Source organism: Phyllobates terribilis, unplaced genomic scaffold (assembly GCF_046119375.1).
Source record: "Phyllobates terribilis strain yellow unplaced genomic scaffold, ASM4611937v1 Scaffold_12__6_contigs__length_324123572, whole genome shotgun sequence".
NCBI lineage: Eukaryota > Metazoa > Chordata > Amphibia > Anura > Dendrobatidae > Phyllobates > Phyllobates terribilis.
The window spans coordinates 247,158,637-247,172,923 of record NW_027362772.1 but is presented as its reverse complement, the minus strand read 5'-3'; the positions used below and the strand labels follow the sequence as shown (position 1 = coordinate 247,172,923).

General features: G+C 45.2%; 1 protein-coding gene across 1 annotated transcript in view; it reads right to left on the bottom strand.

Annotated features, from left to right (window-relative positions):
• Positions 1-264: 264 nt before the first annotated feature.
• Positions 265-14,287, bottom strand: part of TMEM51 (transmembrane protein 51) — a 45,810-nt gene continuing 31,787 nt past the window's right edge. Inside the window, exons 2-3 of the mRNA XM_073656783.1 lie at positions 12,515-12,974; positions 265-851 (exon numbers count right to left, since the gene is read on the bottom strand). Coding sequence (XP_073512884.1) covers positions 452-851; positions 12,515-12,855 — 741 coding nt within the window. The 5' untranslated portion in view covers positions 12,856-12,974 and the 3' untranslated portion in view covers positions 265-451. The remainder of the gene's footprint in view (positions 852-12,514; positions 12,975-14,287) is intronic.

The window sequence follows — 14,287 nt, the reverse complement described above, 5'->3', positions numbered from 1 at the left end:
CAAACCACCATCAGGGAAGGCTTCCAGTGAGTAGCAGAAATAGGAGGCGTGCATGAACAAATTAATCAATGAATATGATGCTAGGGCTATTCAGCTCCACACAACCAATATTGAAGTCTATGGAGGGAAAGTGGGTGACCCGCAACTTGTGTGTTACAATCATGATTGGTCGCAACGTACACCCTTCAGATATCCCTAATCTTATACCCAGTACCTATTAATCAGCAGGGTGTATGTGGACTGCCAATGGAGACACGGATATCATTATTCCATGGCAAAAACAGTACAGAACATTTATTAAGCCCATAATAACATCATGTAATTTACAAAAATGTGTGGAATACATTCAGAAAGAAAAGAATAAAAATTGCATATATATAAAACACAATAGCGGTAGAAAAAGAAGTAAAAATGAAAAAAAAAAAGTATGTTGTCACAGCTTAGTCAGTCCCTATACGGGCTGATCAGAAGTGATTCTCTTATCGTCATATTGTGGGGGAGGGGTGATAGGTTCTATCTTTTGGGTTTCCGCCATCTTGGTCTGACCCGTAAGGTTCAGTCTAAATTCTTTCAGGTGAAGTTTGTCAGATTTGATTCTTCTGATATTCAAAGGCTTTTTCTCTTTCCCGGAGCGAGAGTTTGTCCTCTGCGCCCGCTCTTGTTTTGCGGAGGAGGTGTTGGGTCTGGTGGGGGTGGACGCATCCAGTTCGGTCAAGGATTCGTAGGATGGGAGGGAAACACTCATCCTCCCATGGCGGTCAGTCTCCGCTGCTTCTGTGGCACTGTACCCGATCCTCATCACTTCCTCATAGCTGGGAGCAGAGTACCGGGGGGCGTCCACTTCTTCTTGACTAAAGGAAAAAAAAAAAAAAGACAAACTTAAAATATAAAAGTTTCATAGATTCTCTTATAAAGCATCAGACTGACCCTAACACTAGTGCAGCTGGTATAAGATACAAAATAGTTGTTCTTCAGGTGACACCCATTTCTAAATATCACATCATACTTTAGAGGGTAATGGTTTCCATTTATTTATTTTTTCATAAAAATTCAACAGTACACACGAAGATAAGAATCTTAGTAACATGCCACTTTCTCCACATATCAGTCACTGGTCACTTTGATTTCACTACTTAAACCCATCTTTAGATCACTGAGGGATCAGATTACAGCTGCTACTCAGAAGTGGGAGGAGCTAAAGAGAGAGAATCAGAGACAGACAGATGGAGCTGCAGCTTCTAGTGACTATAGCATACATAGGGGCACACTGGTAAAAATAAAAATGGGTATAATGGCAAGAAATCGCATTAGTGCTCAGGAACACGATTGCTCATCGTAGAGGGGGAAAAAAAAGGGAGTTCCCTTACACCCCGCTCCATTTATATAAGTCCCCAACCTGCAGAATATTGGGAGTAAAATGAAAATATTGGACATAACACCCCCTTCAGCACACCCCTAAATGAATATGCAGAGCACACAACTGAATCCTCTTCATTTATACTGCAGCTACAGAGTCCCTTTACTACTACTCAACTAAATAGAGACTATTACATGAATTTCCATTGCATTAGCAATTTTCCAGCCTGATCACAAAGGCCACAAATTCTGTGATATGTATGTGGGCAGCACAGAGGCTCAGTGGTTAGCTGGGGTCCTTGGCGCACATCCCACCAAAAACATCTGCAAGAACCTTGTATGTTCTCCCTGTTTTTGTGTGGGTTTCCTTCAGGTTCTCCGGTTTCTTCCCACACTCCAAAGACATACTGATAGGGAATCTAGATTGTGAGCCGCAATGGGGGCAGTGATCACGTAAAGCACAAATTTTTCATTCTGATGAGTTATGTGATGGAAGAGCTACCTCTGCACCCTCTACAGCAGGGATGTCAAACTCAAAACACACAGAGGGCCAAAATTAAAAACTTGGACAGTCACGTTCCAACCAGTATACAGTATAATGGGCCCCCACATAGTCAGCCATACAGTATAACGGGCCCCCACAGTCTGCCATACAGTATAATGGGCCTCACAGTCCTCCATACAAAATAATGACCCCACATAGTCCTCCATACAGAATAATGGGCCCCACATAGTCCTCCATGAAGAATAATGGGCCCCACAGTCCGCCATACAGTATAATGGGCCCCCACATAGTCCGCCATACAGTATAATGGGCCCCCACATAGTCCGCCATACAGTATAATGGGCCCCCACATAGTCCGCCATACAGTATAACGGGCCCCCACAGTCTGCCATACAGTATAATGGGCCTCACAGTCCTCCATACAAAATAATGACCCCACATAGTCCTCCATACAGAATAATGGGCCCCACATAGTCCTCCATGAAGAATAATGGGCCCCACAGTCCGCCATACAGTATAATGGGCCCCCACATAGTCCGCCATACAGTATAATGGGCCCCCACATAGTCCGCCATACAGTATAATGGGCCCCCACATAGTCCGCCATACAGTATAATGGGCCCCCACATAGTCCGCCATACAGTATAATGGGCCCCCACATAGTCCGCCATACAGTATAATGGGCCCCCACATAGTCCGCCATACAGTATAATGGGCCCCCACATAGTCCGCCATACAGTATAATGGGCCCCCACATAGTCCGCCATACAGTATAATGGGCCCCCACATAGTCCGCCATACAGTATAATGGGTCCCCACATAGTCCGCCATAGAGTCAGTCATACAGTATAATGGTGTTGCGGCAGAATATACTCCCCCAGATTTGGCCCGCAGGCCGAAGTGGGACATATGTGCTCTGCAGTGACCCTTCCTCTGATTTACATGCTACAGCTTGTATAGTGCTGCACAAGGTGCAGGTTTTCACAATTTTGGAGTTGAGCGCTCCAGCTTCCCATGTGCAGGACATGACCGCCGCAGACTAAGACGAGCAGCTTCCGTTTTGATCTATTATTTTTCACTCCCAGCCTTGTTAATATCCATAAGCTGAAAGCACGTTATCAGCCAGAACATACTGTTCACCTACTAGGTGACCTTATATTCCCCAGACTGGAGTATTTTATACAAGCTGACCTAATTGTCAGCCGAAAAAATGAAGGGCGCAGAGAGTAAGAGCGCCAAGAACAACCCGACCAGACTATCCATTATTTATAACCACTTATTCTCTTCTACTCTTGACATTTAGTTTCTTTAGTAACTAAAGATGAAAAATTAAAGGAGTTGTTCGATCCAGCAAAAACAAGAAAAAAAAAAAACACAAAGTACAGCTCTCTCAGACTCTGCATGTCAATTCATCACTTTTTAAAATCTCTAATTGCTAATGGGAACCTTCATTAGGATGAAAGTCTCTCCCGACTGTGTAATGATAACATTAGCTACATTGTATCAGGGCTCCTTCTGATATCAGTCAGTGCAGGTTTGTGCTCCTTGGAAGGTTTCTATTCAATGACTGCAAGCAGAGAGCAGAAAATGCTGGATAAACCCCTTTTAAGACCAATTCATTTATTGTAATAATGCAGCTAAAATGAAAAGCAAAGAAACGTTGCAAATAGGTGCACAAAATGCAATGTTTAATGCTTGCAGTTCCTAAGCAGACCCCTGTGTGTCAGGCCGGGGCTACACAGCAATTTTGGGCTATGATCGCTCTATGGCACTGCTACAACACAGCTTAATGTAGCAATCACTAAACCACAAGGTATCAAGACTGCAACAAGAAAGTTGCAAAAAGTTGAATTTTTTGCAACATGCTTGCCGCAGTTTGAGGGGACGGGGGTCGCAATTAGACATCCTTTACCTGCTCTAACTCACTCTGCTCTAACTCACTCTGCTCTAACTCGCTCGTGTGTGGAGACATCGGTCGTGTGAACTTGCCCTCAGTCTGAGGTGGACACCAGCTCACTAGCCCAGCATCACACAAGTCCCACAGTGCCGTTTCCATCAGATCTTATTGATAATCAGGCCCCTCTAATATTCCAATTCAAAAGTAAGAAAAAAATTCTTGAGCAGGAAAAAAAAAAAAATAATAATAATAATTCTTATCCAATGGTGAAATCTGGGAGAGGCTCATGTAGAAGCGGGAGCTTTACAGGTAACATGACATCACATCTTTCCTTGCAGCAAGGAAACAATTAATGGTGTCGGTCATACCTATATTAATTCCAGTTGTCACTGGAGTGAACCGATGCCGGAGCTCGTTTCCATACATACCATTACCATAGACCAGCAGCTTTACAGAAACTTTCCGAGGTCCCCCAGCTTCTCTAAATGCGCTCCCAATGGGATTATTCCACAAACCAGTGATTCCAGAGATCTGGGCACTGCCAAATATATTTATTTCTATGTTACGGTCAGAGAAACATCCGATGATGCGACATCCTAATCAACTGACCGCTGCAGACGATTGCAGGCTCTGTGACAGACGAGCGACCGTGCTGGATCCAAATGGCTGGGTGATTGCCGTCCAGAATGCATTGGTTGATTCTTAAGTCATCAATGTCCAGGGTAAAGTTTTTATTAAAGAATTTGTCATTACATGGCACTAATTGGAATAAACAACCAACCATGTAATACACGGACGGTTTCTGCAGAGTCCTCCAAACTGGGAGCCATCATTGCATACTTTCCTCTCACTAATGACGGAGTGTCCTAAGCAGGGACTGTTGCCGATAACCTCCATAAATATATGGTCATTGGTTTCCTCAAATTTAACAATCCCTTTAAGTTGTGTAAAATTAAATAAATACCGACACTTTTCCAGCACCAATTTACAAGTGATCACATAAAATACAAATGTATTTCAGGATATATTACAAGGTGGGTTTTTTTTCAGGACGGTCTGATAAGTCAGAACATTTAATAACTCTCCACCTGTCACACTAGCTGTTAAGAACCCTATGCATATAGAAAGTGTTGTCAACCTTTTGGGCTTAAAATAGTTTAGCATGTGTGTGTCAAATTCTGCACCATTTACCTACTATAGCCTCTGTGTTGTACTGTCTATTGTTGGCTGCAGAAAACTGACGTTCCATCAGTGAGCTGCAGAATGAGTTAACTGAGGGTCCATCAGTTAACTGGGACTGGCCGCAAGTCTTCCAACACAAGCATGACACCATCATAGAATTATATGAAGCCAGCTCATGTTGGGAGAGGTGAAGATTGTCCATCGGAGATTGAACAGCGATCCATGGACGTCTGAATGACCCTAAGGGTTCATACCTGTGTGTGAAAAAAAACAAAAACACAACACATTCTGATATCTGGACCGAAAAAACGGACGAGTTTCATGCATTTTTCATGTGAGAACAATGCAATTTTTCACACCTAGCATTCGATTGTCATGCGTATGCGATTTTAACATGGGCTTTTACATAGACAATTCCCCTATGTAACTTACATAAGGAAATATTCTATGTATGTATGTTTTTTTTTTGTTTGTTTGTTTTTAAGATCGATATACAGAAATAAATATACATACAAATGTGAGACATATATTCAGTACTTTGCTTGTGTTGTTTACTGTACATGTTCTTCATTATTAAAGAATTTTTTTTTTTTTTAAATGTGGGGGTCCCCCATAATTTTATTAACCAGCAGAGGGAAAGCAGACAGCTGGGGCTGATGTTAACAGCTTGGGAAGGGGGTAATACCCATGGAGGTTCCCAGGCTATTAAAATCAGCCCCCAGCATGCTCGCGCACCTCATTGACTCACAGTGACGTGATAAAGTTGAGCGGGGCTTCATTTCCAATGAACGCCATTCAACTTACTGATGTCACCACGAGTGTGAGAAAGTTCTCACGCTCGCAGTGGCGGCAGAAAGGTAATCGGAGTTCATATCCAATGAACTCCGATCATCTCAATGACATCAGTGCATGCGCGGTGAGATCTTTCCCATAGCCCTAGTACGAGTATGAGCCCTAACTCTGGGGATACACTGCTACAAAAGGATTTTTTGGAGGAGGAGACGACAACAGGTGCAGACCCTTTCACTGCCATCATCTGTACTCCTATGAGTACGTTCTGATATCAATGCAGCTGCAGGCAGCAACAAACCAGGGTAAAATCAGAAGATTTGGAACCCAATTACATTAAAAAAAAAAATTGTATTTTAACAGGGATGAAGACAAATCCCCTAAGAAAAGTGATTTTCACAGTTTCCTAACTTTCCATGCTGAACTAAATTATAAGTATAGTTAGACAGCAGGGGGCAGTGTGATTGATTTGCAGCACTAATGTGCTGGGAGCACTCGCATTTAGCTTTTGGAGTCTCACTTTCTGGTCATTTCTTTTCGCTATTCAGGGATGGAGAAAAGATGCAATCCCGTCCGCAAGACTCTTCATCACAACAGCACAAAAATCAATGAGTCTGTGGGTCATTATGTGCTGTAGTTTACTGGTACAATGGGAGGCACAGCTCCCAGGAGAGATGAAACCAGCTCTTTTTATTAAGAAATACAAAGGAAAAGGAGCCGGGATACAAATTAAACGGCCGATCATCTCCGTGTTAATGGGATCTGCTGCAGCTTGTCCCCTTTGCTTTACTACAGTGTACTCCAGGCTGAAGAAAAAGTCTCATTGCTAGAGATCTGCCGACTTCATAGAAAGGCATTTTACCCCAAAGTTGTAAATACTCTGGATAAGAGGTTAGGAGCGTCATAGACTGGAGAGCAACCCCTAAACTCAGCAGGATGTAAATGTGCAGCTTTATAGGGAGAGTGTCCGCCGACCCTCCAGATTCACTATATGGACATAACTATGTGCCCCCACACATTACACCTACAGGAGCTTTCATCACCTCCCATTCTACATCCATAGACATTAACATGGAGTCGGACCCTCTGCAGCTATAAAAGCCCCCATTCTATTGGGAAGGATTTCTTTAAGATTTTGGAGGTGTCTGTGTCGGAATTTTTGCTCCTTCATCCAGAAGAACATTTGTGAGATCAGGCACTGGTGTTGGAGGAGAGGCCGGGCTCACAATCTCCGTTATAGGTGCTGGATGGGGTAAGGTCCGGACTCTGTGAGGCTGACCTTGTTCCTCCCACCTAACTCCCCCAAACACCATGACTTTATAGACCTTGTACACTAGGCACAGTCATGGGGAACTTAAAAAGGTACTTTTCCCTAAAGTTCGAAACTAAAATGGTCCAAAATTTCTTGTATGCTGAATCATGAATGAGCTCTCTTCACTGGAACTAATGGCAGAGGCCAAACCCTAAAAAACAAACCCAGAGCATCATTGCTCCTGCACCAAACATTACAGTTGGCACAATGCAGTCAGGGGGGGGTAACGTTCTCCTGACATTCACCAAACCCAGACTCGTTCATCAGATCTCAGATAGGAGGAAATGTGTTCTGTGCAGTGACGGATCACACTTCTCCGAGTCCAGTGGTGGCGGCTTTACACCACTCTATCCAATGCTCGGCATTGTGCTTGGTGATGTACGGCTGCATGAAGCTGCTCAGCCATGAAGCTCCCTGCGGGGGGCGCAGTGTTAGTGCTGATGTTATTACCAGAGGAAGTTTAAACTCAGCATAAAAGTCTCCAACGTTCTGCTGACTCCTCCGCCCTTGGAGACCTCATTCTGTAATGTCATGAGCTGCGGTTCCTTCCACTTCTCAATAAATCTCTCAGAGAGGATGGGGCCAGGGCCGGCGTCCGCACCCGGGCAAGTGCCGGGGCCCCGAGCAGGCAGGGGGGCCCACTGGCGGTCGCGCACCCCGCTGGGCTATGGGCGGAGGAGAGCGGTGTCAGCGCCCGCCCTTCTCCGCCGCTTGCTCAGGGCCCCGGCAGCCGGATACTTACCTCTCCCCTTGCCTCCGCAGATCCGCTGTCTTCCTGCTCTGCGCTCCCTGTGACGTCTCAGGTCCGGACCCGAGCAGCGGGCAGCAGGTGAGGAGGAGGGAGGTGAGTATCTGATTTTTATTTTTTTTTATTTTTTAAATGTATGGAGGCATGGGGCATAATATGGGGGGGGGGGTGACATCCTGCATGGGGCATAATATGGGGGGGGGGTGACATCCTGCATGGGGCATAATATGGGGGGATGACATCTTGCATGGGGCATTATAAAGAGAGGGGGGGGGGGTGACATCCTGCATGGGGCATTATAAAGAGAGGGGGGGGTGACATCCTGCATGGGGCATTATAGAGAGAGGGGGTGACATCCTGCATGAGGCCTTATAAAGAGGGGGGGGGGGTGACATCCTGCATGGGGCATTATAAATCGAGGGGGGTGACATCCTGCATGGGGCATTATAAAGAGGAGGGGTGACAGCCTGCATGGGGCATTATAAGGTGTGGGGGGGGACGACCAGCCTGCATGGGGCATTATAAGGGGGAGGGACAGCCTGTATGGAGCATTATAGGGGGGGGGACGGGGGACAGCCTGTATGGGGCATTATATGGGGGCCAGTATCCTGTATGGAGCGTTATATGGAGGCCAGTATCCTGTATGGAGCTTTGTAAGGGGGCCAGTATCCTGTATGGAGCCTTATATGGGGGCCAGTATTCCGTATGGAGCCTTATATGGGGGCCAGTATTCCGCATGCGGCCTTATATGGGGGCCAGTATTCCGCATGCGGCCTTATATGGGGGCCAGTATTCCGCATGCGGCCTTATATGGGGGCCAGTATTCCGCATGCGGCCTTATATGGGGGCCAGTATTCCGCATGCGGCCTTATATGGGGGCCAGTATTCCGCATGCGGCCTTATATGGGGGCCAGTATTCCGCATGCGGCCTTATATGGGGGCCAGTATTCCGCATGCGGCCTTATATGGGGGCCAGTATTCCGCATGGGGCCTTATATGGGGGCCAGTATTCCGTATGGGGCCTTATATGGGGGCCAGTATTCCGTATGGGGCCTTATATGGGGGCCAGTATTCCGTATGGGGCCTTATATGGGGGCCAGTATTCCGTATGGGGCCTTATATGGGGGCCAGTATTCCGTATGGGGCCTTATATGGGGGCCAGTATTCCGTATGGGGCCTTATATGGGGGCCAGTATTCCGTATGGGGCCTTATATGGGGGCCAGTATTCCGTATGGGGCCTTATATGGGGGCCAGTATTCCGTATGGGGCCTTATATGGGGGCCAGTATTCCGTATGGGGCCTTATATGGGGGCCAGTATTCCGTATGGGGCCTTATATGGGGGCCAGTATTCCGTATGGGGCCTTATATGGGGGCCAGTATTCCGTATGGGGCCTTATATGGGGGCCAGTATTCCGTATGGGGCCTTATATGGGGGCCAGTATTCCGTATGGGGCCTTATATGGGGGCCAGTATTCCGTATGGGGCCTTATATGGGGGCCAGTATTCCGTATGGGGCCTTATATGGGGGCCAGTATTCCGTATGGGGCCTTATATGGGGGCCAGTATTCCGTATGGGGCCTTATATGGGGGCCAGTATTCCGTATGGGGCCTTATATGGGGGCCAGTATTCCGTATGGGGCCTTATATGGGGGCCAGTATTCCGTATGGAGCCTTATATGGGGGCCAGTATTCCGTATGGAGCCTTATATGGGGGCCAGTATTCCATACGGGGCCTTATATGGGGGCCAGTATTCCATATGGGGCCTTATATGGGGGCCAGTATTCCGTATGGGGCCTTATATGGGGGCCAGTATTCCGTATGGGGCCTTATATGGGGGCCAGTATTCTGTGTGGAGCGATTCGCTGGTTTCTGAGCTATTGTGGAATTTACAATAGATATCGCTCATGTAATGTAAGAAGTGAAATCCCTGGATGGGGCAATAATTAGGAGGGAAGAAATGTCATGGACGGACTGGTTACCCTGGTGACTCCTATTACAGGACTACGCTGGCATCAGTGAGCTCTGCACCACCGGCCGATCTGTCACATGTTAGTAAAGGATGTTCTACACCGGGGTAATGAGGCTGAAAAAGTTGCAATTCAGGGATTAAGACTTTGCTCAATACATTGTATATATTGTTATATACTAATATGTGTCAGACTATTTCTAGTTCATGCCTTAATTTGCAATTCAGCTGGACATGGAACTTGAGTACATCTGTACCAGCGACGACGCAGGTTCGCCCTAGTTGGCATTTCTAGGACTTTTCAAAAAGGTTTATGTTCTGTTGCAATGTTGTATTGCTGGTTCCTGCACAAGTCTCCACATGCAGCCACTACCTGCGTATCACCAGAAATAAGGTTACATTAGGGTATATCTTCACCTGCAGCATCGAAAAATATGCAGGAGATCAGAAAGATAACAGGGCTGAGCAGAACGCATGATGTGGTAGTGTTGTATCTGGTCGCCTGACTCCATACATTTTGGTTGCATGGTGAAAGATTGCCAAGAGTCGCTGCTACATTGTAATACAGGTGAATGTGGTTGCATTGCGAGAAGCAAGTCCCCAAAAAAAAAAAAAATTTAACTTTGTCCGATTTTTTTTACAACTTGCTTGTCGCGGTCCCCTCTGGGCTGTGATGCAACTCCGTTCACTTGTATTGTGCTGAAATGACATGTAGCCCCACCCTAAAAGGGGAAAGATTGTAAAATATTTAAGGCGCCTATACACCTTAAAGGCAAAATCAGCCAAACCTTCTAATACAGGACTTCTGTGCAAAGAGGTCTCCAAATTCTCCTCCTAAGAAGTTGAAGGAAAGAAAAAAAAAAAACAAGCTGAATTTCAAAGCCTAATCCTATTGTTTTCAGAGGAGATCAGATTCCACCATAGGTGTCTAGCCATGGTTGACTCACCCTCTCCCCATTAAAAACACATGCACACTTAGGTTGAATTGAGCCTGAATGTGCATAGAGGATTTGGGAGAGTAGACCTTGGTCAAACAAGTATTCTGCCAATAGCTAATGCAAAAGAACAGTTGGGTCTTAGGTTGCCCATACTCCTTTGATGGTCATCTCTCCCAACCCACATGCATGCTTACCTGGACTGAGCGTATATGTGGTGAGGAAGAATGGAATAAGCTGACAAAACACAACTGCCACTGGATCATCTCCAGGGAGAAGAAAAAAAAAAGCGATAGGGGGTTGTAAAATAAACTGTCCATTCATAGTTTCCTCCAAAATGCTCTCTTGGGAGGCCCCAAATAGTTGTAGAGTCCTGGCAAATATTGGTGGGTTCAGCCAATGTTGATCTGATATGTGAGGGCCTAAAGATGTTATCCAGAACCATCTCGAGGACTGTAGGACCCCAAACACCTACCTAGACTCATGCACGAGTGTTAACGTCACCAGCACCGCTCAGTTCCAATGCTGAAGAGGGCTGCCATTTCAACTCACACATACGGTAAATCTTTAATCTCTGGACCGTGTGATGGTTTTTAGACAGTGAATAAAGGGTGTCACACTCTGCAAGGGTCTTCTGTTGGGTGATGCCCTGTACAATACCACCTGCTTATACCCTCCCCTATACAAGGAGTATTGTAATACAGTGCACAAATAACCATGGCACAGAAAAAAATATCACATCGGCTCACCCTGTCCACGTATCAATCAATCTAATAAGAGTCCGGTGCACAGAGAGACCACTTGCCATCTCCTGGGTGCAATCGATCAGGTAGAAGGCAGGAAGATATCCAGCAACCACATGTTACGAAACTGGCGTAGTAATGCTGGAAATCAGTGGCCAAAGGAGCACAAGCAGGAACTGCAAGCCGTAGTAGAAGTTCTTGACGTTAACAAGGAGTTGTAGGAAAAAACCCATAAATTACTTAGAACAGTCTGGGTAAGAATGTTCAGGCGCTGGAGACTGAAACTAAGCTAATAGTTAGACAATACTCAAGCAATGAGTAGGAGTTCCATGTGACTTTAAGTAGGCCCAAACAGGAAACAAGATGGATTCCATAGATTCAGAATCCGCCATCTTGGTAAAGGACAATTTCAGAACGCAACAGCAGCCTCAAGTGGTAAGGAGTGAAACTGCAGCACAATTATTAAAATGAACAATAGCGGACACTAGTGGTCAAACTGCAGAAGGGCAACAGAAATCCTGACACCGCAATGGAAAGGACTAACGTTTTTTTCATTAGTAACTTTTAAAATATCAAGAAGGGGGAAGAAGCAAACATACTAGGCCTACGCGTTTCGAGCACTAAGGCTCTTAAAGGACTTGTGTTCGAAACGCGTAGCCCTAGTGTGTTTATTTTTTTCCCCCTTTTGATATTTTCATTAGTTACTAATAAATAATGTTTCTTTTATAGTCCTTTCCAGTGTAGTTTCTGGATGCGCTTCTCCCTTCTATCTAATAACCATGCCTATGGTGTCTAATCATAAGCACCATACAATATAGTGCCCTAAGTCGGTCATGGTCACCCTGCTCCTGTCGTGCCTGGTTAGCTTCCCCGGAGCATACACAATCTAACCTGATGTGAAGAGGACCTGACAATTGCAGATCTTGGCTAAACAAGACCTTCATAGACTCCTATTAAATACCAATAATAATCTTCTATAACCATAAACTGCAAACACCCCGTGTACATCAAGTGCCACCACCCAGAGACCAATACCAGCTCTATACATGAAAGGAACACTAGATCGGCATCTACTCACTTTTCATCAGTCGGTGGTGGTGCATCTTGCTGGGCGACCTGGACACCCTCCATACTTAGACGATGCTTGCGTTTGTTGCGTATGCTTAAGCAGATGGCCAATAAAAGCAGAGCGATGCCAGATCCCACCAGAACATAGGCCACCGAGAAGGTCTTACCCTTCAGATTACTGTCCACATTGCTCTGCGGGGTGCTAGCATTACCATGGGATGTGCCGGGTGAGTCGTTGCTCCCAAAACCCGGGACAAGGTTCCATACCGCCATCACCACGCCAAGAACCAGTAAGCCCACTCCAATAGCGGTAAGGGCATAATGGGAACCACTGGATTTTGAATGCGCCATGGTCACCGATTTCTCCAACCACAGGTGTAAATGGCAGCGCCAAGTCTGTGATTACATATCTCCCGTGTATAAGCCGAAAGTAACGTCTGCTACCTGCAGTTCAGATACATCATAAAAACCTGTTAAGAAAAAGAAAAATATATAAGAAAGCAATTCAAGGATTTTGGATGTAGTTTTCTTACTGATAACATTTGTAAGTGTCTGCTCATCCTGGGCTCCCTGGTTCATGGATAAAATACAAGAACTAGCGGAACATTCGCATTTAAAAATAGAAAAGGAAGGTTGAACTTGATGGACCTAGAGCACTGTGGTGCAAATGTTTTAGGTAGGTGTGCAAAAATGCTGCAAAGTAGCAATGCTTCCAAATATAGAAGAGTTAATAATTTACAATAAAGTGAACAAAAAAAAAAAATTAGAATTAAAAAATAAAAATAAAAATTGATATTTGGTGTGACCACCCTTTACCTTCAAAACAGCATCAAAGCATCAGTTCTTCTAGGTACTCACACAGTTCTTGAAGGAATTCGGCAGAGATTTTTCCAAATATCTTTGAGAACTAACCACAGATCTTCTGTGGATGGAGGCTTGTGCAAATCCTTCTGTCTCTTCATGTAATCCCAAACAGACTGGATGATGTGAGATCAGGGCTCTGTGAGGCCGTATCACTTCCAGGACTCCTTTGTTCTTTTTTACATTGAAGAATGTTCTTTTTGTTGGCATTGGCCATTTGTTGGGAATCGTCGTCCTGCTGCTGACAAGATGCCACCCTGATATTATATGATGGATAAATATCTGCCTGCATTTCTAAGCATTGAAGACACAAAGAAGTGGGCAACCTTGAAGATGTAGATGTAGATGCAGTGATCGCCCAAGGAAACTTAGTGCAGCAGATGAAAGACACATGGGCCCCGATTCATTAAGACTGGCATTGTGCACTCCAGTCTTATTTAATGAGGCAAGTGGAGTAAGATGCGTTTAATTCATTAAGAGATGCACACCACTTATAAAATAAGCCAAATTCATTATCTGGTGTGAGCCACAGCCAGAAGCGAACTCCAGTCTGAGACTAGTACATTTCTGGTAAAATTAAGGTGGTGCCAATGTTGATGCATTTGATGGCCACCCCTCTCATTTTGGCAAAGCTGGCTGGGACTGGCATGAAAACACCAAAAAGGTTGCAAAATTTTTGTGCAGCCTCCAGTTGCGCCAAAGTTTAGCAACTTTTCAAAGTGTTATACGCCAGAATTCTGGTGTAAACAGTTTGGTGAATCAGGATCATCATGCTTATTTTCCTTTGAAATCAAAAGATGTCCAGCAGTGCTATCAGTTCAGAACTGGCACCAATTTGTGTGACCCAGCTACACCCATCTACTATTCATAGAAGTCTGGCCAGAACAGGTCTCCAAGGAAGAATTTCTGCCTATAGTCAAAA